Raw genomic sequence first — 26227 nt, 5'->3', positions numbered from 1 at the left:
GTTGCCCCTCAGAGTTGCTAAGGCGTCTGCCTCTACGTTCTGATCTCCGGGGATCTGCTTGAGCTTGCAAGTTTTGAATTTCTGTTTTAGGTCCTTTGCTACTTTTAATTATGCGATCATTTTTGAGTCTCTGGCTATAAACTCGTCATTCACATGGTTAACTATTAGCAAAGAGTCGCTAGATATGTGCAGGTTCCTGACTCCCAACTCCAGAGCTAGCTGCATTCCTAGTATCAAAGCTTCGTATTCTGTTTCATTATTAGTTGCCTTGAATTCACACCTTACTGCCTGTGCTATTAGGTCCCCCTGTGGCGACCATAGGATTAATCCTACACCTGCCCCCTTCTGGTTGGAGGCTCCGTCGATGTGTATCTGCCATATCTCTGCCTCCTTGCTCCCTTCTAAGGTCAGGATTTCCTCGTCTGCCAGATTTTGGATAGCTGGGCTGAAGTCCGAGACCGAGACAAAGTCTGCCAGTGCTTGTGATTTGATTGTTGTTCTGGGGTCATATTGGATGTCATACCCACTAAGGTGCACAGACCATTTTGACATCCTGCCTGACAGCTCAAGTTTCCTCATGACGGATTTCAGCGGGTAGTGGGTCACAACATGTATGGTGTGGGACTCAAAATAGGGGCGCAGTTTATAAGATGCTACTACCAGAGTTAGCACTAACTTTTCAAGAGATGTGTACCTGGTCTCTGCTGGCAGCAGAGACTTGCTTACGTAATAAACTGCTTTTGTTCCTTGTCCTACTCTCTTACTAGAACAGCGCTTACTGCTACCTCTGTGACAGCTAGGTAGAGGAACAGCAGTTCTCCTGGCTCCGGTTTTGACATCAGCGGTGGGTTGCTGAGATAGTGCTTCAGCTCTCTGAATTCTTGCTCGTGGTCTGCAGTCTACTCAAACTTCTGGCTCTTTTTTAGTATGTCGTAGAATAGTCTGCATTTGTCCGAGGACCTTGAGATGAATCTGCTCAAAGTTGCTGCCTTGTCAGCTAGTCTCTGAACGTCCATTGGTTTTTCAGGTGACTACAGTTGTAACACAGCCTTGATCTGCTCGACGCTGGCTTCTATCCCCCTCTGGGTTACGATGCAGCCTAAGAATTTGCCAGAGGATACTCCAAAGGTGCATTTGGATGGGTTTAGCTTTATCTTGTACTCCCTTAGGGTGCTGAACGTCTCTGCCAGATGCTGCATGTGATCTGTAGCTTTTTCTGATTTCACCACCATGTCATTAATATATACCTCCATAATTTTTCCTATCTGTTCTTTGAACATGTGGTTGACGAGTCTCTGGTATGTGGAACCTGCATTCTTTAGATCGAATGGCATGACATTGTAACAATATATTCCTCTTTCAGACATGAACGCTGTTTTCTCTTGATCTGCAGGATCCATTTTGATTTGATTGTAACCACTCCAAGCGTCCACGAATGTCATCATTTCATGTCCAGCTGTCGCATCCACCATTGCATCAATATGAGGTAGCGGGAAAGGATATCGATCTTTAGGACTCGCCTTATTGAGATCAGCGAAGTCCACACATACTCTCCATTTTCCATTCTTCTTAGGCACCACTACCACGTTGGATAGCCACTCTGGATATTTTACTTCTCTTATCTTTTTTGCTGCCAGAAGGCTGTCTACTTCCTGATTAATCACTTTATTTCTCTCAGCTGCAAACTTTCTTCGTCTCTGCTGGAAAGGTTTACATGTTAGGTCCACACTGAGCTTATGTGTTATGATGGATGGGTCTATCCCTATCATGTCGTCATGTGACCATGCAAAGCAATCGATGTTAGCTTGCGGGAATTCGATTAGGTGTTGCCTCAGATTTCCTGTGCATCCAGCTCCAATTACCACGGTCCTCTCTGGGTGTAGCTTGTCCAGGTTGATCTGATCTAGCTACTCAGTTGGGGGCTCAATGTACTCGTCCTGGACAGGCTGCTTCTGTAATTGCTATGCTGGAGGGCTGGCGGTGCACTTTAGTGCTTTCTTGTAGCAGCCTCTAGCTTCCTCCTGATCTCCTCGTATTGTCTCTACCCCTCATGGAGTGGGGAATTTTATGCATTGATGATATGTTAAGGGGACTACCTTCATCTGGTGCAGCCACGGTCTTCCCAGGATGACATTGTAGGTAGAGGGTCCATCTATGACTAGGTATCTGATCTATTTGTTGACCCCTCCCACATAGGTTAGGATGACTATCTCGCCCAGTGAGTTGGCCGTTTCCCCACTGAATCCTACCAACGGGATGGTTTTCTTCTGCAAATCTTTCTCACTAAACCCCATGTTTTCTATGGTTTTTAACATGATCAGGTTGACCGATTTACCCGTATCTACCAAGATCTTTTTTACTGTGCAGTTAGCCATCTACAGGGTGATAATGAGTGCATCATGATGTTCCCGTTTGTCACATATATCTCCTTCATCAAAGACAACAGCAGGTAGATCACTGTGAGAAATTCTGCAGGAATTTGCTGGCCTATCTCCCTTAGTCTCACTGGCGTGCCTTTTGGCTGCTGAATATGTCAACCCACTCAAATCTGAGCCGCCTGTTATCACGTTTATTATCTTGGTGCATGTGGGTGGAGTTGCAGGCCTCGTGGAGCCTACTTTATCCTGCTGCTTTCCCCCACGTGGTAATAGGTGGCTCAGTTCTCCTTGCTCATACAGGCGCTTGATCTCCCTTCGCAGCGTGTAGCAGTCTTCTGTGTTATGCCCAATGTCACGATGGAACTCACACTTCTTCTTGCTATCTTTTTGCAATGCCTGTCCTTCTACTGATGGCTTGGGCCACCTTACTCCATCTCCCATCTCCCTGAGTGCTTTCAGGATTCCCCCGATGCCAATAGTGAATCCATACTCTGCCAGAGTAGGGAGTTGCTGATTTTCTTCGACCCTGTTAACTCCCCTTCCATATGGCTTGTACCTTTCATCCTTTTTGCTAGTAGACTGTTTTCTTCCTGATTTTTCCATGGCTGAGGTGTTGGATACGCTTGGTGTATTAGGCAGGCTGGCTCTGGCTAGGATGTCTTCCTCCAATCTAATTGCAGCTGCTGCTACTACTTTGAAGCTATGACAAGGGTGCATAGTCAGCTGCTTATATAGGTCGGAGTCATGGTGAAGGCCCTTCCTGAAAGCTTCTACTGCTGTAGAGACATCACATTCCCGTACTGTCACCTTCTCATTGTTGAATCTGGTGTTGTATTCTCCAATGGTTTCTCCTGCTCCCTGAACAATTCTGTACAAGTCTCCTGCATGCTTTTGTGGCTTCCGGCTGCTTGCAAACTGCTGGATGAACGCATTTACAAGGTCAGCAAATGTGGAAATCGACCTGTTGGGCAAGCTCACAAACCATCGGAGTGCTCGTCCTGACAATGTGGATCCAAATCCTTTGCACATGCAAGCTTCCTTTACTTGCCCTATAGCTGTCACTGTCATCATCTTCTGCTTGTACTGGCTCATATGGTCAAAGGGATCTGTCGTGCCATTGAAGAGAGGCATGTTTGGATTTGTGAATCCCTTTGGCATGGCTATAACGGTATGGCGTCCACAAATGGTGAGTCGGCATAACTGTCAGGTGCCGCCTTCTCAAGTGAAAGTGGTAATCCTGGGACCCTACTTAGCATCTCCCTTAACTCCAAGTATTGCTGGTTAGTCATGCTTCCTGAGTTTGGGGCTTGCCTGTCGCCTACTGCGATTCGGTGTCTTGCTTCTGGTCCAAACTCTTGAAGGTTCTGATGTGTCGTGGCAGCTAAGGGGGTCGAAGTCACAAGTGTTCCCTGTTGTCAGTTCACCTGCGAGCTGCCTGTGGACCCTATGCCAGGTGTCTGATTGGTTATTATGAAATTACCAACGGGGAGGCTACCTGACTGTGCTTCCACATGGCTGCCCGGCTGCCAGCTATTTGGTGTGAGGTATCCCAACCCTCGTGGGGTTATCCTTTTCTCTGATGATACTGTTGTTAGGTCCAACCTCGTCACCAGCTCTGCCGGTATCTGTCGAAGCGGATTCCTACTGCCTGATGCCCCTGCGTTAGATCCACTACTGGAGCCCTACCTTCACCCTCTTTGCTTGCTGATGTGTGATGATCGCAGACTTGAGAATGTCTATCTGCGCCCAGAGTTCCCTGTCTCTTTTCCTTGCTTCAGCTTCAGTTTTCCTCTGGTCCTCTCGCATATTTTCCATGACCCTTTGAAGGTTCTCTACGCCAGCGAGCAAGATTTGCGTTGGACTGAGTGGTGGGGTGAGGCCTGAGCTTGTTGTATTTTTGTCGATCGGCTTGGGCCGCGGCTGCAGGGTTTTGGGAGGTAAAGAAGTTTTTGCCACAAGTGTAATTCTTGAGGTGTGCCCAGGAGCTTGAGTTTTGCAGATTGACGCCGGGTTTTGAGTAGAGTTTGGTGGCAACGACGGTTGACTTCTCCTTGACACAGCTTCTGACGCTTGCTTATCCATTACGTATTTGGATTACCAACGATTGACGACCACAATGCCCCACGGTGGGTGCCAAACTGTTTAGGTGATTTTTACCAAGTTAATTATGTTAGGTCAATGTGGTATTACTCGTCGTATGCTTGTTTGATTATTGGTGTTTGATATTGAATGAAGAAATAAAGTACGAAATTGACAGGTAAGATTTTGGTGACGCGGAAAACCCAATGTGGGAACAACCGCGGGAGGGACGGTACCCTGCCAAATATTGCACTATCTTTAAATGTGGGAATGAATACAATTGAGACAGAATGTAAGTTCTTCTAGCACGAAGAATTATGTATGAGATCTTGAATGTCCTTCTTTGATTGCTTCCTTGGCTATTTATAGGGTAAGAACCCTAATCGTGTCCTATCATGTTCATGGAAAGGAATATTACTTCCATAACAACTCTTTCCTTAACGCACCATCTCCCTCCATTCTCCCTGATCTCCCTGACTTCTCCCTAAAATCTCCCTAAGAGCTTTCCAAAATGCGGCTCCTTCTTTTCAGTGGGCCTTACCTTCTTCTGTATGCTCCTTGGCCCATTTGCTCTGGCGAACCCTCTTTCATCCGTGGGCTCCCCCCTTCTTATTTCTTCCTCATGGCCCAACTCTTTAATTATCTATCAGGTGGGCCTTCCCCATTTAGGTGATTATGCAAATTTTGACCCAAACACACTTTAAATTAACTTTGGATATCGTGATACACTTATCAAGTCATAACATTATGCAAAATAAGTTTTCTCTTAAAAGAACAATCACCACACTACTTTTCTTTAATATTCCCCCTACTTTGTTTTATGTCGTTTTAGAAAATAATGTTTTTTCTCTGTTTCTTTGTATATTTCCTAATTACTTTTCTCTCGGATGGCACGTTTCAATCCACAAAGTGACCAAAATGTAGCCAAATAGTCGTTCTAGAGAAATAAGCTTTTCATCCAAGGCCAAGCTCATGATAAATATTTCGAAAACCATGGTGTATGCTTTCAATGATGTGAATGAAAGGAACGCATTATGGAGTGATTTAGGTGCTTATAGTAGAAGTTTTAAGGGTCCTTGGGTCATCTGTGGAGATTTTAACACTGTTCTGATCCCTTCTGAGAGATTAGGTGGTAACTCTACTTTTGAAGAGATGGATGACTTTCAGAGGTGTGTTTCTGATTGTGGTGTTCTTCGATCGCTCTGCTATTGGGTCTTATTACACTTGGACCAATAAGCAGGAGCCCTCTTCAAGAGTATTTAGTAGATTGGATAGAATGCTTGGGGTGAATTCTTCTTGGCTACAGGATAATGCTTCTGCCTATGCTCATTTTTACAATGAGGGTACTTTTAACCATACTCCCTGTGTGGTACAAACTCTTGGGGATTTTGATAAGCCAAGAAGAAGCTTCAAATACTATAATATGTGGAGTAAGGCTGCTGATTTTAAGACTTGTGTTCTTCAGACTTGGGCTAAGGACTGGGGTGGCTCTCAGATGTTCAATCTGGTAAAGAAGCTGAAAAGTGTTAAATGGCCTTTGAAACAGCTAAATAAGGATAACTTTGATGACATTGTTAATAACACTGCTAGAGCTAGGATAAATCTTGAGTTTATACAGATGAAACTTAGGGATGTTCCTTTGAATATAGCCTCAATTGAACAAGAAGTGGAAGCTTGTAGCATTGTCAGATTTTTGGACCAAGCCTGTCATGATTTCTTATGCAAAAATCTAAAGCCACCTGGGTGGACAAGGGAGATGACAATACTAGGTATTTTCACAACATCATTAAGGCAGGCAGGTTAGAAATAAAATTATCAAAGTAGAGGATTCTTATGGGCAAGTATGTGAGGAGCCTCAAAAGATTCAGGAAGCTTTTCTGGATTTTTATATTAAGCTATTAGGGACCTCTGAGGATGTGTGAAGTTAAGTTCTCAAGTTATCAGAATGAGGAAGGTGTGTACTAGTGCTCATAGGGTCTTACTTATGTCTCCTGTTTCTGATGATGAAATTAAGAAGGCCATGTTCTCCATTCCTAGCCATAAGGCAGCTGGGCCTGATGGCTATTCACATGCCTTCTTTAGGGATGCTTGATGATGCGTGTCTTTTATATAAGGTTTTTACCTCATTTTTACACGCATTTCGGTACTTTTTATGTAGCATCTAGCTGCAAATACACCCGTATATTCTACTTTGGTTTGTTTTATGTAATTTGCAGGAATTGACCAAAGAGGAGCTAAACCGAGCCTTAATCCGTCCCATTTGCATGCATTTATGGGGAATGAGGAGCCGGAGTTTGGAAATCTAACGCTTGGAAGACGCGTGAGCTGGATTCGGGAAGTGTTTCAAGGTCTAACGTGCTCAAACAGCTCGATCGAGTAGATTTTATGCTCGATCGAATGCTTTATATATCTAAGGATGCTCGATCGACCATCTCGAGTTTACACAAGAGGAGACAAAGCAAGGAGTGCTCGATCGAGTGGTTTATTTCCATTCGATCGAGTGATTTGGCGTCAGTTTACTCGATCGAGTAGTTTATTTCTACTCGATCGAGCGGTTTGCCCTTCTAAAGACTTTTTTCCCCTAATTATCTTATGGGCTTTTGTAATTAGTCCATAGATTAGGTTTTAGGATGGATTTTTCGTATAAGAGAGAATAGAGGGACTACGTTACCTCTCTCTTCTCTTCGTTCGTCCATTTTTTACTCTATACCTTGCTACTGTTGATTGGATTTTGCTCTTCCTTTATACTTTACTACTCAGATTTGGATACGATTGGTATTATTATTCTACTTTAATCTCTTAATTCTCAATCATTGCCTTAGTTCCTTCTTCCCTTTTATTGTTATCATAATTACTTTAATTCAATCCTTATTAGTTTTATCATTATGTTTAGTTTCAATTATTTATTTGTTGTTATTGTTAATTCGATGATAATGAGTAGCTAATTTTCTTCTGCTAAGACTATAGGTGATCCATAATTATGAGGGAATAGTAATCGATTTATTGGGTTAATGTTGGTATGATCTTTGTTGTTTAAATGCCGCAATTATCTGTATCTGTCTAATTGAGTCGACGTGATTAGACATTTATATCTTAGTGATCCTTGACCTGGACCGAAAGGTTGGAAAAGGCGAGACTAATAGCGAACAATAGGGTATTGTAGTGAGGGCGAAAGCTAAGCTATTTACGCTTTAGGGCGAATTGAGACCGAAAGGAGATATTCACTGCTCCTTAGACCGTACTTGCATTGACCTGAGACCTAGATTACTTGACTGAATGATTATGGTGAACCGTCTGTCTTAGCTGTTTCTCTTTATCTGCTTAATTCCCTTCTCTTTTTTTTCTCTTCCTTATTCCTATTACTTTAGAATATCACATTTAAAAACCCCCCCAATTTGGTTACCTTGACGAACTTAGATTTAGCTGACAATTTCCTACTTCTCTGTGGATTCGACCCGACTTCCCTAGCTATATTCGTTAGAGCCAGTTGGTATTTTTGACAGGTACGCGACAGACGTGTCAAATTTTGGCGCCGTTGCCGGGGAGGTGGCGCAATTTTGTTGCTTTAATTAAGTTTGTCTCTCGTCTCAAGGAATTTATTCCTTGAGGCTGATCTCATTTTTGCAAAGTTTTGATTAGTTGTGCAGGTTGTTCGTTGCTTTGTAAGTCTATCTACCAGAATGCCTCAATTACAGGTTTGTTCGATTACCGAGCACATAGAGCCATGTGGTAGATGTGGCGAGGAAGGGCATGACCCTATTGGATGCATGGCAAGTGTAGAGCGTGTCCTTGCTTATCGGAAATACAAGCAAGGGGTTCCTTTTTCTCAGCTGTATGAGGAAATAAAGAATGTCCCTACCTGTAGACACCTCGTTTCTGCACCCCTCGCAAACCACCCGGTGATGATTGGGCCGCATGTTTGATTCGCGGAACGATTTGTGACAGTTCGTAAGATTATCGTCAAGTGATTGCTCAAATATTAATGTCAACCTCTTAAATGTCATCTACGTGCCGATACGGTCGTTTTGGCAGTAATTAGAGTACATTCGAGTCGGGTCAAAAACCGTCTCCATTTTTCGATAATGTTAAATCCCGAGTCAGAATGTTCTGGAATGTTCCGGATATTTCTATTCCATATTTCTCAAATTTTATCTTTTGGCAAATAATATCTCGTAATATTCAAAAGATAATCGAATTATTTCCGTCCTACCATAACTTAAACGCGGAAATCTTTCTTAAGCAGGAGGAAACCTCCTGGGAATAGACGCAGCAGGTGTTGCGCCTCTTCCAAGAGACGCAGTGGCTGCTGCGCCTCTTCCCAGGCCCTTCTTTGCATGGTTTACGTATCTTTTTCATATCTTTCCGAGATTCACTTCCAAAGAGTCTCCGAAACCCTATTTCTTCACGTGATTAGTATAAATAGGAGCCTTCGTTCCTCATATTTCTCACGCGAGTGTCCGCCCTTCTCTTCTCCCTTTGCATTCTAGACTTCGTTCTTACTAATTGGCGCCTACGTGCTTGGACTTCCGACCACGTAAGCTCGGATCTTTCCGGGTACCAGCCTCTCCGTTGCATGACCGACCAATTTGACCACTACACTCAATCAATCTAATTAATCAACTTGTTTAATCGTTTTCCTCTTTCGAGGGCACTCTTTCCTTGCATTCGCGTCGAGCATCACTAATCGATCTTCTTAGTTCTTCTCGTTCCGTCAACATGTAAGTCTGAGGGTGTATTTATAATTTCCTTTTATTTATTGTATTTTATTTATTGTACAACAATTGTAAGGTTTATGTCGAATACACCGTTAAAACCGATTTCTAAAAACCGTCTTTAAAACCTTTTTGCGGATTTCCAGTAGACAGACGTCGAGAAAAGACGCAGCAACCGCTGCGCCTCTTCGAAGGAGCGCAGCACCTGCTGCGCCTCTTCGTGAGGCTGCCGCAGTTCCTGCTTCTTTTCTTCTTCCTCCGTCCTCTGTAATTCGTGTCAAATTTATTTCTTTTGTTTTGTTCGTCTGTTAATTCGTTCACATGATAGTTTAATAATTCATATGTATATTAACCATCATCATTAACATGTTTAAATCGTCGTAAATCCGACTTAAATCCCAAATAATCAATATTTGCGGGTTTCCGTCATTAAATTCAATTCGAGTTTTAGGGATTCAATTCGTTCATATTGGATTTCTGGGATTCATTGTTGATATATTTTCACCTGTTTTGTTCATTAATTCGTCGTCGTTCATCATGTTTAGTTTAATTCGTTTAGTTAGTTAGTTTATTTAATCATTCATTAACATCGACCCTTCACATAATTAATCCGCTTATTTCCGTCTCATCCATGTTTTACTGTTTTTATGACCTCAATCATATGTAAATAATGCATTAAATCACTTTCATCCGAGTAAATAATTTAATTAATTATTAAAATCACCAATTAACATTAACGATTTGCGATTTAAAACTACTGAGAACTCACCCTTGGAAGACGACGCAAAGAATCACGCGCCTCTTCCAAAGGGCGCGATCCTACTGCGCTGTTCAGGATGATTGTCTCGAACTCCGTTTCTGCCTTGATCTAGATTAATTAGGTTACGTATTAATTAACTATTATCCGTAATTTCACGCTAATTTCTGTTCGTCTTTTATTCTTTTATTCTTTTATCAAATTATCCGTTTTAAAGGTATTTTCGACATAAATCGCCTATTCCGATGTAATTATTGTAATTTTCATTATTGTAATTCATTATTCTTTGCATTTATTTTATTGTTTGTATGTTTTCACATGTAAATGAACATTAATTCCAACTTCGACCCAATTGTTTGCTAATTAATTGTCAACCGACTTAGTCTAATTCTCACATGCTAGGATTAATCTATGGATGTTGCATTGCATGCATTACAACCGACGATATATCAAGTATGAATAACTTCCCTAATCATTAGTAGAGGCCGCTATCGAGGCGGGCGGGATTAGGTGTTCGATCAAAAGAGCTTCCTAATACGTACCCTCACCCCTTACTCCAGATCTCCGTGAGCACCCGTGTTCATTGGCATCCACGAGAGTCATTCTAGACATAGAATGCTAAGGGTAACGATTGCTTAGTGTTCATGTCACTACTTTGTGTCTTGACATGACACGAGGTATTGAACGGTTCCAATTTCCCATAAAAATTGGTGGCGACTCCATACAAAATGCAAACGCTTGTTTTCGCTCCTCACCAAGCGCCCCGTGGGCTCCTGTCACGTTTGGCGACTCATTTGGGAAATACACTTACGTGTAGCTAAGGGTGAAACTTGAACAAGGTTAGGGAATAAGTTTGTACAAGACAATTGTCGGTTTTCATAACTCGGTCTTCCTAGACCGTTTAAATCGGCCTTCCTAGGCCCAACCCAACCCATTCGACCAATCGTCCCGTCTAAACGGTCCTAATTCTTATTTGGGCCTAAGGATGGATAGCGATTGACGTCATCCATACCATGATGCTTACTCTTGTTTGTATCAAGGGCCTTCACTACTTGAGGAAATGGACTAGGAATCGGCCTTACTCTTGTTTGGCACGAGCCTCTCCACAGACTTCGGGTTTGATGGTTCGGTATGGCAACCCACCCTTTAAACCAAAACCCTTCTAAATGCACTCAGCATCCCGTTATAATGCTTGTATAAATGTGTAAACCTTATGTGATCACCATTTCTAAACAAAACCATGACGAATTTTCAAAAAAAATCAAAACCCGTTTTCAATCAAGAATTTCGAAATAGGGCCTTTAATTAGCACAAAATCCGGTCAAAACTCTGTCCGTTTGTCATGTCAAAATTCGGGCCACAAGCCCATTTCAAACCTCACTTCGAGTCCACTCCTACAACTACACTACAGTTGGCTAGGACACACATTTTCAAAGACCTTGTCTTTCTTCAAAACTCACTCAACACAAGTGGCACACACCCACTTCACGAGTCAAGTCTTTTCCTCTTTTAGCAAGTGTGATAGAATGGTCGATCGTGTTTTGATTCGTCGCCGATCTCTTATCCAGTTTCCAAGATGCCAGGATCAAGTGATGAAACGAATCTCCAGCAAATTCAAGAGAGTAATGATCGAATCCTAGCCGCGATAGCCCAAATGCAAATCACTCAAGAACAAACCTATGACCGCCTTGAGCTTATCGAAGGCCGTATCTTTGATGTAGAGGGAAAGCTACCTCCCCCTAAAGGTGGAGTGCTACAATTCTCCGATGACGAGTCTAAAGATGAGAATCCTGTCCTAGGAACAACCGCAGCCGAGAAAAGACTCCAATACCTAGAGGAGCAATTGATGTACCTTAAGGGGGATGACATTTACAGGGAGAACAATCGTAAGTATGAAGCCGTCAATTCCAAATTGCCCACTAACTTTAGCATGACGGATATCCCTAAGTTTAAAGGACATGAGAACCCTTTGAACCACATCCGAGCTTTCAAGGACTACATGTCTATCAAAGGCATCAAACCCGAGATGTTCTTAAGGATCTTTCCTTCATCTCTTGACACCATCCCAAAGCAATGGTTCTACACTTTAGATCACAAAAAGGTCGCTACTTGGGAGGACGCCGCCATCGAGTTCTCGAAACAATACGCGGATAATGCCGAGATCCAAGTCAACATGCGTACTCTAGAGGTTCTTACCCAAAACGACAAGGAAGGATTCACCGACTTTCTAAGTAGGTGGAGGAAGACTAGTACTCAACTAGTTGAACGCCCGGATGAGGCCACTCTTGTGGAGAAGTTCGTGGACAATCTCAAGCCCATATATGCCAACCATTTGAGATATCAAAACATCAAGACCTTCAAAGACTTAACCGTGTTAGGGACACGAATTGAAGACGACATCCGTAAAGGACTCTTGTCCAAAACGGTAGGTCGAGGATATCAAGGGTCCACGAGTCGTTCATACGGCTCTACTAGCAAGACCGACGAAGTTAACCTTCTCGAGCCTTCCAAGAAAACTAGCCCACCAAGGAAGTTCACAAACCTTGGAGATACGTACTCCAACGCTCTAAAAAGACTAATGAAGCAAGGTAAACTCCAACCCATTGGGCCTACTCCCGAACCTGAAAGGAAGTCCAAATTCTGGGATGAAAATTCCTACTGTGAATACCATAGGGGCAAGGGGCATGACACAGAAAAATGCTACAAATTGAAACATGTGCTACAAGATATGATTGAGGATGGCCGACTTCCAATCCCGCCAGGAGGTAAGCCCAACAACACTCAGAATCCTCTTGGAGTTCTAGTGATTACAAGTGACGAATCTACCTTAGATTGCTCACACCTCATTTCTCCCACCGAAAGTGAAATTCATGCAATTGAGAAAGAAAGACTCTACTCTACCATCTCCCCTACCATTTCCGACTTCATCGCATGGGCAAGGAGCGTAGATAGACAAGTGTGGGAACTAGAAAACATGGTAATGATCTTGCGCAATCCCAATGCAACACCTAAGGAGCGCATGCCATTGACCTTCTCTCAAAATGCCACTATGCAAGAAGTAGTCGCCGTGGTCGACAAGCTAGTCGATCAAATCATACAACTAGAAAGTGACATCATGAGAATGAGGGAACTAGCCGCAATTAATGGGGTTTGGGCCGATGATGATGAAGACGAATATCTCATTGAAAACTCCTTAGTCAAAGAAATAGTCCAAAATGGTGAAGACCAAGATGTGGATCACCTAACTCGCTCGGGTCGTCCATACCAAAGCACTACTCAAAACGGTCCAACCAACGTCATCACACCAAATGACAACGAAGATGACCCCACTGATCATTTGCTCAAGCAATTACAAAGAACCAAGGCTGATCTTTCGGTCTGGCAACTAGTGGCAAGCTCCTTTCCACACCGCCAAGCTTTACTGCAAGCTTTGGCCAAATTAAATGTAGCGCATAACTCTACTCCTGAAGATGTAGTCAACTTGGTCTTCCAAGAATCACCCAAGCTAAGTAATCCTATTACTTTCTCAGACGAAGACTTGCCACCTTTTGGCGCTAGTCACAACCTTGCTCTATACATCACTGTCATCTGTCTAAAGAAAAATGTGCCAATGACCTTGGTAGATGATGGCTCCGCGGTCAACGTCATACCCCTCAAAACGGCATACAAACTGGGCATGAAAGAGTCGGACTGGACCCCTACAAGTCAAGGTGTACGTGCATATGACGGTACACGACGAAAAGTGGTAGGACTTGCTAACCTAACCATAGCAACGGGACCAATCGAACGAAAGGTTAACTTCCAAATAGTGGACATCGAAGCTTCATTCAATATACTTCTGGGAAGGCCTTGGATTCATGCTTCCAAAGCGGTAACATCCACCCTTCATCAAAAGATCAAGATCCCACTAAATGGCAAAGTGGTGACGATCACTTCGTCACCCATCAAGGCCATAATCGAGAAGCAATCAAATAATCAAGTCCTTGCGGATCCCGTCTACGAACTTGGGGGCTTCCAAAGTGTAAATGTCATAGAAAGTGAGTTGGCACCCTTATACTATAATCCCTACTCCAGCTTGGTGGTCAACCACATACTCAAGAATCAGGGATACTTCCCTGGAATGCCTTTGAACCCGATTCGGAAGAACACCTTCGCACCATACAAGAAAGGCAACTCATCGAGAATACCACTTGGACTAGGGTACAAACCCACAACAGAAGAAGTTCTCGAAATGCTTGCCCAAGTCCAAAATCGCAAGTATGTAGGAGTCCAAATGAGGCCATATCTCCCTACCTTAAATGGATACTTCGTTCAAGAAGGAAGTTCGGAACTCTTTCATGGATTTCCCGAACCTTGGCATTACCTCGAGAGGAAGTTAGCCGGAATCGAGATCTTTCACGATTGCTACTTCATCCCTCCAGAAACGGTTCCTACCGTCAAAACCCGTCAAGCACCTTGCTTAGACGAGCAAGTTGTTAGCCTCCTGTTTGGAGAAGACCGATTTGTTAAGGCCGCGCAGGATGAGATCATTACTACGATACTTCAAGACGATCGCTTCAACCCCACCGCATTGATCACAGAAATCGACGCAAAGCAGCAGAAAGGATGGAGAAAATCAATCAAATGGACCAACAATCAAGGAAGACTCTTCAAGCTCACCACTGGAGAAGGAGAGATGTTCAAAGAAGAACCAGAAGACGACGAGTTCGAATCAGAATCAGAGTCGGAGTCGGAGTCAGAGTCAGAGTCTAGAGAAGTCATTAGAGAGTCTACTCCTGTCGTCATCCCCACTCCCTTCGTTTCTCCTAGCTTATTTTCAAGTAGCCACAGTAGTTCGGGAAATGCCCCAATTACTGTCCCTTTACCGCCATGACCATGGATCGGTTGGCTTCTTTGTTTCAACTTTACTCAAATCTTAATATGAATAAATCAGTTCGCTTACTCTTTGCGTTATCTTGAGTGCAATTCTGTTTATGATGATACTGAGGATGACCAAGACCCAGACTTGACCGAAATACCTCCCTACGTAGCCAAAGAAATACTACAGGAAGGGGAAGGGGGACCTGTAATTGAGGATACCGAACCCATCAATGTAGGAACCGAACTAGAACCCAAAGAACTTAGGATAGGGACTACCTTGAGCTCTACCGAACGGGCCGATTTCATAGACCTCCTAAATGAATTCAAAGACGTTTTCGCTTGGTCCTACAAAGACATGCCAGGGATCGACAGGGATATCGCCGAACATAGGATTCCGATTAAGCCAGGTTTCAAACCCGTGAAACGAAGCTTGACGAATGAGAACAGAGTGGGCTCTAAAGATTAAGGAAGAAGTTGACAAACAATTCAAAGCCGGGTTCATCAAAGTTTCCGAGTATTCTGACTGGGTAGCTAACATAGTACCCGTACCCAAAAAGGATGGGAGAATCCGAGTTTGTGTTGACTTTAGGGATTTGAACAAAGCGAGTCCAAAAGATGACTTCCCTCTACCTCACATCGACATATTAGTGGACAATCGCGCAGACCACGCATTACTATCCTTCATGGATGGATATGCGGGTTATAACCAAATCAAAATGGCCATGGAAGACATGCATAAGACCGCGTTCGTCACCCAATGGGGAACCTATTGCTATACAGTAATGCCGTTCGGATTGATCAACGCCGGAGCTACATACCAACGCACCGCGACTACACTCCTACATGACATGATGCATAAAGAAGTCGAGGTATATGTAGATGACATGATCGTCAAATCCAAGGAAAGAGAGGGACATATTGCGAACCTTCGCAAGTTCTTCGCAAGGCTACGGAAGTACAACATGAGACTCAACCCTCAAAAGTGCACATTTGGGGTGACATCTGGCAAACTCCTAGGATACGTCGTTAGCCAACGAGGCATAGAAATAGATCCTTCCAAAATCAAAGCTCTGATCGAAATGCCACAACCTCAAACAGAAAAGGAAGTCAGGGGATTCCTGGGAAAAGTGCAATACATAAGTCGATTCATATCGAAACTTACGATGATTTGCGAACCTATCTTCAAGAAACTCAAGAAAACAGACCACACCATGTGGGACGATGATTGTCAAAAGGCGTTCGACAGAATCAAGGAGATATTGGCTAAACCACCAGTGCTCATGCCACCACAACAAGATCAACCTCTTGGTTTATATCTCACGGTAACAGAAACCGCCATGGGTGCCATGCTGGCTCAAACCGTAGGAAGTGAAGAAAGAGATATTTACTACCTAAGTAAGAAGTTCTTGGAATACGAGTGCAAATACTCGCAACTCGAAAAGACATGCCTCGCTCTTGTGTGGGCAACGAAGAAACTACGTCACTACATGCTTAGCTACTCCGTCAAGATATTCTCCAAAATGGATCCAGTCAAATACCTCTTCGAGAAACCCGTCCTCAACGGACGCCTGGCAAGATGGACCATGATGCTCTCAGAATTTGACCTCAAATATGTGCCACTGAAAGTTATAAAGGGTCGCGCCGTCGCCGAATTCTTCGCAGAAAATCCCATCAACGACGCACAAACTATAGATACTTGGTCATTTCCCGACGAGGATATACTTCAAACAGATATAGACTCCTGGGATCTATACTTCGATGGAGCATCAAACCTAAGAGGATTTGGGATAGGAGTGTTGCTCATTTCTCCTGAAGGTGAGCATACACCGACTGCTGTCAAACTCGACTTCGAGGTGACAAACAACGCCGCAGAGTATGAGGCTTGTCTAATTGGATTACAAGCGGCAGTAAGCTTAGGCATCAAAAACCTCCGAGTGCATGAAGATTCATCACTGATCATCAACCAAGTTACAGGATCCTGGAAAATCCGAAGTGAAAGTCTAGCACCCTATCAGGCTAGGATAGACCAAGTCGCTCAATTCTTTGATCACGTAACCTACTTACACCTACCTCGAGAAGAAAATCAATTTGCAGACGCTCTTGCGAAACTTGCATCTTTGATAAACATGCCAGATTACATGATGGAAATGCCTTTGTGTATCGAACGACGGTCGGAGCCGGCTTATGTCCATCAAATTACCGATGAAGAAGAAATCGCACAGAACCCCGGTTCCAAGCAATCCGAACTTCAAGCTTAATGGTACCTATCCACCAGATATGGACAAGAGGGGACAACGAGCCATACGCCTATTGTCTTCACAATACGTTCTCATGCAAGGAGAATTATACAAAAGAACACCTCTTGGTGTAGTCCTACGTTGCCTTGATCATTCACAGGCACGAAAAGTAATGGAAGAAGTCCACGACGGAGAATGCGGTCCTCACATGAGTGGACCTATGATGGCAAAGAAAATCACACGTCTAGGGTACTATTGGACCACAATGGAATCCGATTGCATCAAATATGTGAGACATTGCCACAATTGTCAAATCTTCGGGAACGTACAACATGTCCCTCCTTCGTTGCTCTATACGATGACATCTCCTTGGCCATTCTCTGCATGGGGAATTGACATAATTGGGAAAATAACCCCACTAGGAACAGAGGTCACTTGTTTCATCCTAGTAGCAATTGACTACTTCACCAAGTGGGTAGAAGCGGCTTCCTACACCGCTCTTACGGCCAAAAACGTAGCCAAATTCATACAGAACAACATCATCTGCCGATATGGTTGCCCACATGAGATCATCAGCGATAATGGGTCCCACTTCCAAGCCGAAACCGAACAATTGCTAGCCAAGTACAAGATCAAGCATCATCACTCCTCGCCCTATCGACCACAGACTAACGGCGCGGTAGAGGCGGCTAACAAAAATGTCGTCACAATCCTCAAGAAAATGACTGACAATTATAGAGATTGGCCAAGCAAAATACCCTTCGCTTTGTGGGGGTATCGAACATCCGTTAGGACGCCCACTGGGGCTACTCCTTTCTATTTGACTTACGGCATGGAAGCCGTACAACCAGTCGAGCTAGAAATACCATCCTTGCGTATTCTCGCTAGAAAGTCAAATCCGGAGGCCGATTGGAAGAAAGATAGATACGAAGAACTCATCCTCCTGGATGAACGTAGGCTACGTGCCTTACATAATGTCCAAACATATCAAGCACGTATCAAACGAGCTTTCAACAAAAGGGTTAGGCCAAGAAACATCAAAGAAGGAGATTTAGTTCTCAAATCGGTTAGAGCTCTTTTACCTGTCGACCCAAGGGGAAAATTCAAACCTAATTGGGCCGGGCCATATCTAGTTAAATCCATACTCCTGTGGGGTGCGGTTAGAATCACAGACCTAGATGGGAATGAGTTTTCAAACCCCACAAATCTCGACCAACTGAAACGATACTATGCCTAGAATAAGACAAAAACGCGCCTCGCGTAAACCTAAGTGTCGCTCTTGTGGCACTAAATAAACGGCCCCTGGCCCATTTGAATGTCACTATGCTCTTGCATCTTGGCAAACTTGTCATCCTCATATCGTCAAACAAACTAAATTCGCACCTCCCGAGTAAGCAAAAGCTCATGCTTATTTTCTATGTTCATTACAAGCTCTTGCTTCGAACTATTATTCTTTTATATTTACTCGAACTACGCGCAAGGGTTTGATTTCGCTTTCTCTAAGTGAATACGTAGGCAATCCTTCACGGGATTCAACCCACCATTATATTTAAAATGTAAATAGAAGGACATTTGCATTGCATATGAAATTCGACAAGAATAATTAAAGAAAATCAGAACGGTTTCATAACCATTTAACCTTTTTATTTCATTCAATTTCTAATAATAATAGTACGACAAATAATAAAAATAGATTAGGCTAGGATTCTAAAAATCCCTCCTTTCTTATCACAACAATACATAATAATAATCAAATAATAAATAAGACTTGGGCTATTCCTCCATCTTTCCCTTGCCCTTGTCGTTCTTGTCATATTTCTTGTCACGACCTCGAGCCGGGCGCTCTTGCACCACTTCAGACCTAGTCACCAACGGTCTTTCTCGAGGCCTGACTCTTCCATTCTAGCCAACCACCATCTTTGCGACAGGAGTAGTCTTCGATTTCTTCGAAGGATGAATGACTTGGAAACCGGCTTCTTCTTCTCCTTCAGTCAGATGCTTCTCTTTCTCTTTCTCTCCCTCGCGCACCTTGTAATCAACGGGCTCGCGCTTCCTCAGTTTTTCGCGCTCTTCCGAAGTTGCAGCCTTCCTCCACCTCAGATAAGAGTCCGACACCCACAAGGCATTGGCGGAGAAGCTCAAGAACCACATGTTTCTTTGGGCCCACTTCATAGCCCACTCTCTTCGGCTCTCTGTAGTAAGCGCAATAGCAGTTTGCGGAACGGTGTCAAGCCTAGGAATCATCTGCTTCAACCCAACTTGCCTCATCAATCTCTCAGGAAAGATGCATACCATAAACTCCAATCCAGGAATGCGCACGGACCTAGTAGGATCCAAAGAAGACACTCCAGTGACAGACTTGAGGTGCCACCACGGAACGACCCACCTGATCAGCGGGCCATCATCATTCTTCAACTTGTTCTTCCAATAATCGCAGACCCGGGCGAAGTCCACCATGTACAGCCGTGTCCTCATCGAAATCATACGGGCATGATAGGAAAATGCATGAACTGGGGGCTCGAGCAATCGGAGCCGTTCCATAAGCCAAACCTACCAAAAAACAAGTATTAGACACCCGCCAAAAGAAAAAAAAAACGAAAAAAAAAAAAAAAAAAAAAAAAAAAAAAAAAAAAAAAAAAAAAAAAAAAAAAAAAAAAAAAAAAAAAAAAAAAAAAAAAAAAAAACGAAAAAAAGAAAGAAGGGTGTCTTTACCTGTAGGATAACGGGACTTCCCAAGAACGGCAGATCACGGTTGGATTTCCTATTATCCAAGCCCAAAATGATCTCCCCTAGGCATAGACAAGCTGGGCTCCTGCGCAGCTCCATTTGCTCAATAAGACCCAATAGACGGGGATCACCTCGCAGTTCTTCATCAACATGTCCCTGAAAGACATACACATGCAGCAAACAGAAGCCAAATGCTCTCCTCCTAGCAACATAAGAAACAGTAGGGTCGGCCCTGTTGATGAATCGGTCTATAAAATCTATTCTCACGCCCTTCGGAGTAACGAGACGATCTACCTCGAGTCTAGTAAGTCCAAGCAAATCTCTAAACTTACTCTTATACCCTTGAGCAGTAGAAGGGATGGCAGGTAAATGTTCGGAGTCCCACCCGCCAATAGCAGCAATTTCCTCCGGAAAAGGACAAATATCACCTCCTGGGAACACAAAAACATGATAATTTGGGTCCCAATAATCAAGGCAAGCATCCAAGAACGGTTTTACAACCTTAATGAGTTTCAAACTCAACAAAGACCCAAGGTTATAAGCACCCATATCGTGTTTCTCAATGTTCGAAAACTCATTAGTCCATTCCTTCAAGCGAATCTCCAAAGTATTCATGATGATAATTTTCTCTTGAAAATTTATTGGGAGTTTTTATGTATGAATCGACGAAGAAGAGACGGAAGAATTATATGATTTAAAGCTTCGTCGACGCTCCTATTTATACTAATTCTTTGTTTCCAAAAATCCGTCGAACCGACTGCTTGGGAACAGCGCGGCACCTTTGCGCCTCTTCAAAGGGACGCAGCTCATCTTGCGCGCCTCTTCCAAACCTCACTTCTATGATTTCCGCGTTTGGATCTTTCCTAATTCTATAAACGAATAATTTCCTATTCCTACGGGATTTTATTTTGGTAAATCCGAGATATTTACCATGCTTCAGGTTTCCTTAATCCGCGGACACGCATTTCGAGGCGACATCGACATTTTCCGCCATTTTTCTCACACTTTTATATTTAGTTTTCATTTTAATTCTTTTTTATTTCAACATTTTACTTAGTCATTTCATTTTCTTAATAATTTTCCATTTGCTAACTTACAGATTTCTCTTTTTCTTTTTTTTTCGGGGGTAACCCTCCCTACCGTCCGGTCATTTCCGGCAAAATTTTTGCATTTTCACGTCCTTTCGAGTCTCATTTTTGCACTAATTAAAGGCCCTATGTGTATATAAAAATGTATGTGTTACGTGATTTTCTATGTAAATTCGGCAAAGCATGATGACAAGCATAAACCGTTGTCTACCAAACCTGTTCAAAAGCTAACCTGCAGGTACAAACAACACGACCCAGCAGCAAAAGGCACTCAGGCCGGCGTATATACAACAAAAAAGCAAATGTACAAGCAAACTGGGGGCTTCGCCCCAAACAAGTCCAAATGTACAATTGGGGGCTTCGCCCCAAGCAATTCCAAAAGTCCAAGTAAACTGGGGGCTTGCGCCCCAAACAAGTCCAAAAATGTTCAAAATCAAGTCTACAAAACCACGCAGACTACTGCTGGGCACCCTCCAGCTCGGCAACCCTCGCCATAAGAGCGGCGATCTCGGCGTCCCGAAACTCGAGCTCCCTCGACAAACGAGCCGTCTCCTCCCGAGACTGGGTCAACTCTCGCTCCAGCTCGCGATCGGCCTGTGGACAACAATAAATTGACTCATGTCAATCAACTCAATCAAAAACTGAATAATCAAAAATCAAAAGAAAACAAATGAGGTTCATACCTGACGACCCCGACCACCGATGAGTGCCTCGATGGCGGTAGCTCGCAGCCGGTTGGCCACCCTCCATAGTGCCACAAACCGGGACGGCGCGACCTGCATTTCAAAGTAATTCTCAGCAAAATTGAACAAATTCAATCAAATGTGTTCTTACACGAAAACTATGCAAAATGGGAACTCACCCTCCGAATCAGATGCTGCCAGTCATCTAGGCCAGCATCCGTCACAGCCACGTCAAAGTCACGTAGCTCGGAGATCGTCGTCCTCCCAGTAGCGTCAGTGTACTCAAGGGTCTCGGGGTACTCTGGGGGCTCGATGCCCGCCGCCTCAACCTCCTGCAAAATGGCTCTCGTTAATCGATGATCTTTCGTCGCAATTCTCGAAAATCAAAATCCAACAGAACAAAAGACACTCACCACTACCGGCCAATACGCCAACCTCCCGTAAAGGAACGCCGAGTAATCCTCGTCAGGGAGAAGAAGGTCGTCGCCACTAGCACCGGCCCAAGTCCGCCTCCCTCTCGGCCTCGAAGGCTCCCCTAAACATCGTCCTAGGAGGATCGACGGGGACCGTCAACGCGCGCCCCGAAAGCACCGACGAGCTAACCGCTCGCCCGGATACCACACAGGACCCATCGACGTCCATAACAACAACCCGACTCGAGCTCCTAGGTCGAAGGACCTCGGCGACAAAAGGAGGCGCTCCAAAGATACTCCGCCCAAGGTCCGGGCACCTTTGCGACAATATAAGGGCAAAGGTCATTCGTGATCAATTTAAAACAAAGTATAAGAAGGTGTGAATGAATACAAATGGGATACTCACGCGCTCGGTGAAGAGCGTTCACATCCCGCCGGTAGACATTGTGAGAAGAACGCTTGCTCTTCGTCCGACACATGACCCAATCCCTCACCACAGGGTAGGCCCTCTCCAACGGCTCCGTCCTCTTGGGCGCGAGGCCCGGAAAGTAAGAGTACACCCACGCCTGCAAAACAGAATAGTCAATGACGATCTTTCGATCTTTGATAAAAGAAAGGAATTTACTTTGGTCTAAAGGAAGGTTCATACCTCAAAGAAGAGTGGTCCGACAGCGCCAGGAGAAGTCCCCTTCTCCATCAACTCCGGACGAACCATGGCCCTCATGAAGCGGATGAGGACCGCAAAACCAAGCAGATGACCCGGCCCCAACGCCCTAGGGAACTCGGGTCGAAAGAAAGGGGAGAAGCTTCGTCGACAGACCTCTCGCCCTTGTCTCCGAGGTAAATCGAAGACAAGAACCACCAAAGCCACGACGAGCCCTCTCGCTCACCGGAATTTTGTACAAGGAGGAGGAGCCGTCTCCCTCCCATCGATCACCACCGATGCCGGGGTCTTCCCCGCAAAGTAATCTCGAACATAGGTACTGGGTACCAAACCCGGCACCGCAACAGCCTTCGGCGACAGGTTCCAGCCGATCAACCTCCTCGCCTCGGCCGAATCCGCCCTCATGCCAGTCTCCGGCCACACCATCTCCTCGGTCCCGCACGGCGGACGTAAATCATGCCGTAATCCTCCAAGGTGACTCCCACCTCACCAAAAGGCGGGTGAAACGTGGAAGTCGTATCCCAAAATCGATCCAAGAAAGCGCGGACGGACTAAGGTTGGCCCGCAACTTCCTCTTCACGATATCCCTCCAGGACACGAACCAGAGGACCAAACGCTCCACGCTCGATCATGGCCCTCTCCTCCTCCGATGTACCCGCTCGTAATGCTCCATCGCCGTCGTGTACCCCGAGAACGACCGGATGTTCCCGGCCTCCTATTATGATTCGAAATAAAGCTATCTTTAGTTTTGAATGAATTTGAAAGAAATTTGAACAAAATAGAAAAGGATAGGTAATGAGTTAGGGAATTCCTATTTACCAAGCTCTTCACCGTCCTGTAGGACAAGTGACCCTCTGCAGCCCACACAAGGTGCCTACTCTCTGTGTCTCGGCCCACGCGGGAGCTCCTCTCGGTGACGACCCCCTCGTCCGAGGTGGGCCCGTCTCGAAATCTCCTCCTCCTCAGACCTCCTCCTCGGGAACCTCGTCAGCAGACCATCACCGCAGCGGTGAAGGCCTGCTCTAGCGCCTCCTCAACAACAGCGGCGTCTATGTCCATGGGATCTCTCCCAGAAGTAGAAGCATCGTCACCTACAAACATTAAAGCAAATTCAAGCCGCGTCCCATGACGACAAGCCTTTGTTAAGAAATTTTCGAGCCTTCAAGGCCCGGGAATTCCCCATTCCTGGCCATCCTTGGCCATATTCCCACCAATTCAATCACTCATGTGATGAGTTGAGTCAGGTCAAGTCAAAGTCAAGGCCTAGTCTCGGGTTCGAGTCGAAAATTCGGCAGCATTTCGCTATAATGGCGGTTATGCCCTAGAAAAGTGTCCTGAAAAAGTTGTCACAAACCAAAATTCCAAGATGGTAGAAAGTTTACCCATCACCCAAGGGTCCCAAATATCAAGTTTCATCACAAATGGGCAATCCTAGGGCCATTTTCGAAGCAATTTACGATCTAGCTGTGAAACCGTCTCAAAATTCGCTCAAGGGCTCAAAACCCGATGAAAATTCAAAGTAAATACATGGTTATGTTCCTAACATTACCTATTATCCATTTCTGACATCAATTTGGCAAGACAAATCCATTTGGGGGAAAAGCCCCAAATTTTCGATCAAAAGGGTCGAAAACCCTAATGTTCGCGGCTCAAAATTCGACAAATATGGAAGATTAATGCAAGATTAAAGTACATACCTCGATTAGTCATATTTTAAGCAAGCTTTTGAGTCCAACCTTGGCGGAAATGGTGAAGATTTGAGAGAGAAATTGCAAAAATTGTGTTTCGAATAAAATGAACATAAACCTTCTGATTTCGCGTTTTTTTAGAATTCTTTGAATTGGGGAAAAAGACGCAGCAGTGTCTGCGCCTCTTCCAAGAGACGCAGCTCTTGCTGCGCCTCTTCCTTTTGTTCCCTCCTTGTGGATTTTCAAGAATCCGTTATGAGTTCGTTATTCGTGGGCCCGTCTTTGGTGCGCCTCTTCCTCGATGACATTTTATCATTTTGGTCCGTTTCGGCGATTTTCTTTCGTTCCGGCCCGCGTTTTATCCAGCGCGACAGTATTTCGCAGTATTGTCCAAAATCGTTTTATCCCGCGCAGCAGTATTGCTCAATTTTTATCCAGCGCAGTAGTATTTTGCAGTACTGCTCACTCAAGACTTTCTTTCTACGACGATCAAGATGTTCCTGGTCGTCTATCCCCAGCGCAGTAGTATTTTGCAGTACTGCTCACTCAAGGTTTCCCCTACGACGATCAAGATGTTCCTAGTCGTCGACATATTCTCAACCCAGAGTCCGCTTGAGACCGACGCAAGCAGATTCAACCTCCAAATTTCGCCAGAGTTCGCTTGAGACCGACGCAAGCGGATCCCCAGCAGTTTCTACCGACGTCCTGCTGTTTTCAATATCTCTTGTTCCCCGCGAAGTTCGATTAAATATCAGGTATGTTCTCTTCTTATGGCTGGCGAGCTTCCTTACGTAGTCTAATGGACTTTAAACGACCCTCCCCGATAGTCGACAGACTCTAAAATGTTCCCGACGACAGGTCCTTGGTTCAGACCCCTTGAGCCGCCTCGCGTCGCCATAGTCGTCAGGTTGTAATCGTCGATTGACCTGATGGCTATACTTTGACTTTCGCCTTGTCCAAGCCTCAGTCAAAGTGGGGGCTCAGAGACACCTCGTTTCGCACCCTCGCAAACCACCCGGTGATGATTGGGCCGCATGTTTGATTCGCGGAACGATTTGTGACGATTCGTAAGATTATCGTCAAGTGATTGCTCAAATATTAATGTCAACCTCTTAAATGTCATCTACGTGCCGATACGGTCGTTTTGGCAATAATTAGAGTACATTTGGAGTCCGGGTCAAAAACCGTCTCCATTTTTCGATAAATTGTTAAATCCCGAGTCGAATGTTTGGAATGTTCCGGATATTTCTATTCCATATTTCTCAAATTTTATCTTTTGGCAAATAATATCTCGTAATATTCAAAAGATAATCGAATTATTTCCGTCCTACCATAACTTAAACGCGGAAATCTTTCTTAAAGCAGGAGGAAACCTCACGGGAATAGACGCAAAGCAGTCTGCGCCTCTTCCAAGAGACGCAGTGGCTGCTGCGCCTCTTCCCAGGCCCTTCTTTGCATGGTTTACGTATCTTTTTCATATCTTTCCGAGATTCACTTCCAAAGAGTCTCCGAAACCCTATTTCTTCACGTGATTAGTATAAATAGGAGCCTTCGTTCCTCATATTTCTCACGCGAGTGTCCGCCCTTCTCTTCTCCCTTTGCATTCTAGACTTCGTTCTTACTAATTGGCGCCTACGTGCTTGGACTTCCGACCACGTAAGCTCGGATCTTTCCGGGTACCAGCCTCTCCGTTGCATGACCGACCAATTTGACCACTACACTCAATCAATCTAATTAATCAACTTGTTTAATCGTTTTCCTCTTTCGAGGGCACTCTTTCCTTGCATTCGCGTCGAGCATCACTAATCGATCTTCTTAGTTCTTCTCGTTCCGTCAACATGTAAGTCTGAGGGTGTATTTATAATTTCCTTTTATTTATTGTATTTTATTTATTGTACAACAATTGTAAGGTTTATGTCGAATACACCGTTAAAACCGATT

The 26227-nt window shown here is 44.4% G+C and overlaps 3 protein-coding genes across 3 annotated transcripts; 1 reads left to right on the top strand and 2 right to left on the bottom strand.

The window, feature by feature from the left end:
* Window positions 1-1023: 1023 nt before the first annotated feature.
* Window positions 1024-3446, bottom strand: LOC141590086 (uncharacterized). Its single transcript, XM_074410698.1, has 2 exons — window positions 2677-3446; window positions 1024-1216 (listed from the first exon to the last, which is right to left on the bottom strand). Exons 1-2 carry the CDS (start codon window positions 3444-3446, stop codon window positions 1024-1026), a joined length of 963 nt encoding a protein of 320 aa, XP_074266799.1.
* Window positions 3447-5450: 2004 nt separating this feature from the next.
* LOC141590085 (uncharacterized) lies at window positions 5451-6549 on the top strand. The gene is made up of 3 exons (XM_074410697.1): window positions 5451-5669; window positions 5764-6256; window positions 6371-6549. The coding sequence occupies exons 1-3, from the start codon at window positions 5451-5453 to the stop codon at window positions 6547-6549; spliced, it is 891 nt and encodes a 296-aa protein (XP_074266798.1).
* A 14665-nt stretch (window positions 6550-21214) lies between these two features.
* On the bottom strand, window positions 21215-22153 carry LOC141590084 (uncharacterized). Its single transcript, XM_074410696.1, has 5 exons — window positions 22150-22153; window positions 21935-22068; window positions 21701-21853; window positions 21522-21614; window positions 21215-21432 (listed from the first exon to the last, which is right to left on the bottom strand). Exons 1-5 carry the CDS (start codon window positions 22151-22153, stop codon window positions 21295-21297), a joined length of 522 nt encoding a protein of 173 aa, XP_074266797.1. The 3' UTR covers window positions 21215-21294.
* Window positions 22154-26227: the final 4074 nt, after the last annotated feature.

The sequence above is a fragment of the Silene latifolia genome, chromosome 7 (assembly GCF_048544455.1).
Source record: "Silene latifolia isolate original U9 population chromosome 7, ASM4854445v1, whole genome shotgun sequence".
Classification (NCBI taxonomy): Eukaryota; Viridiplantae; Streptophyta; class Magnoliopsida; order Caryophyllales; family Caryophyllaceae; genus Silene; species Silene latifolia.
Note: the sequence above shows the minus strand (reverse complement) of the source record. Positions and strands in the feature narration are given on the sequence as shown.

What these genes read in the sequence shown, in the direction of transcription:
- LOC141590086 (XM_074410698.1), bottom strand. Translation starts at nt 3,446, where the DNA reads ATGACAGTGACAGCTATAGGGCAAGTAAAGGAAGCTTGCATGTGCAAA. An exon ending in CGAAGGGAGATCAAGCGCCT is followed by an intron (nt 1,217 to 2,676) that starts GTATGAGCAAGG and finishes TGGTGAAATCAG; the next exon opens with AAAAAGCTACAGATCACATG.
- LOC141590085 (XM_074410697.1), top strand. Translation starts at nt 5,451, where the DNA reads ATGGTGTATGCTTTCAATGATGTGAATGAAAGGAACGCATTATGGAGT. An exon ending in TTCGATCGCTCTGCTATTGG is followed by an intron (nt 5,670 to 5,763) that starts GTCTTATTACAC and finishes TCTTGGCTACAG; the next exon opens with GATAATGCTTCTGCCTATGC. An exon ending in AACATCATTAAGGCAGGCAG is followed by an intron (nt 6,257 to 6,370) that starts GTTAGAAATAAA and finishes GGGACCTCTGAG; the next exon opens with GATGTGTGAAGTTAAGTTCT.
- LOC141590084 (XM_074410696.1), bottom strand. An exon ending in TGGCGTATTGGCCGGTAGTG is followed by an intron (nt 21,854 to 21,934) that starts GTGAGTGTCTTT and finishes GCCATTTTGCAG; the next exon opens with GAGGTTGAGGCGGCGGGCAT. An exon ending in TCGGTGGTCGGGGTCGTCAG is followed by an intron (nt 21,433 to 21,521) that starts GTATGAACCTCA and finishes TGTTGTCCACAG; the next exon opens with GCCGATCGCGAGCTGGAGCG.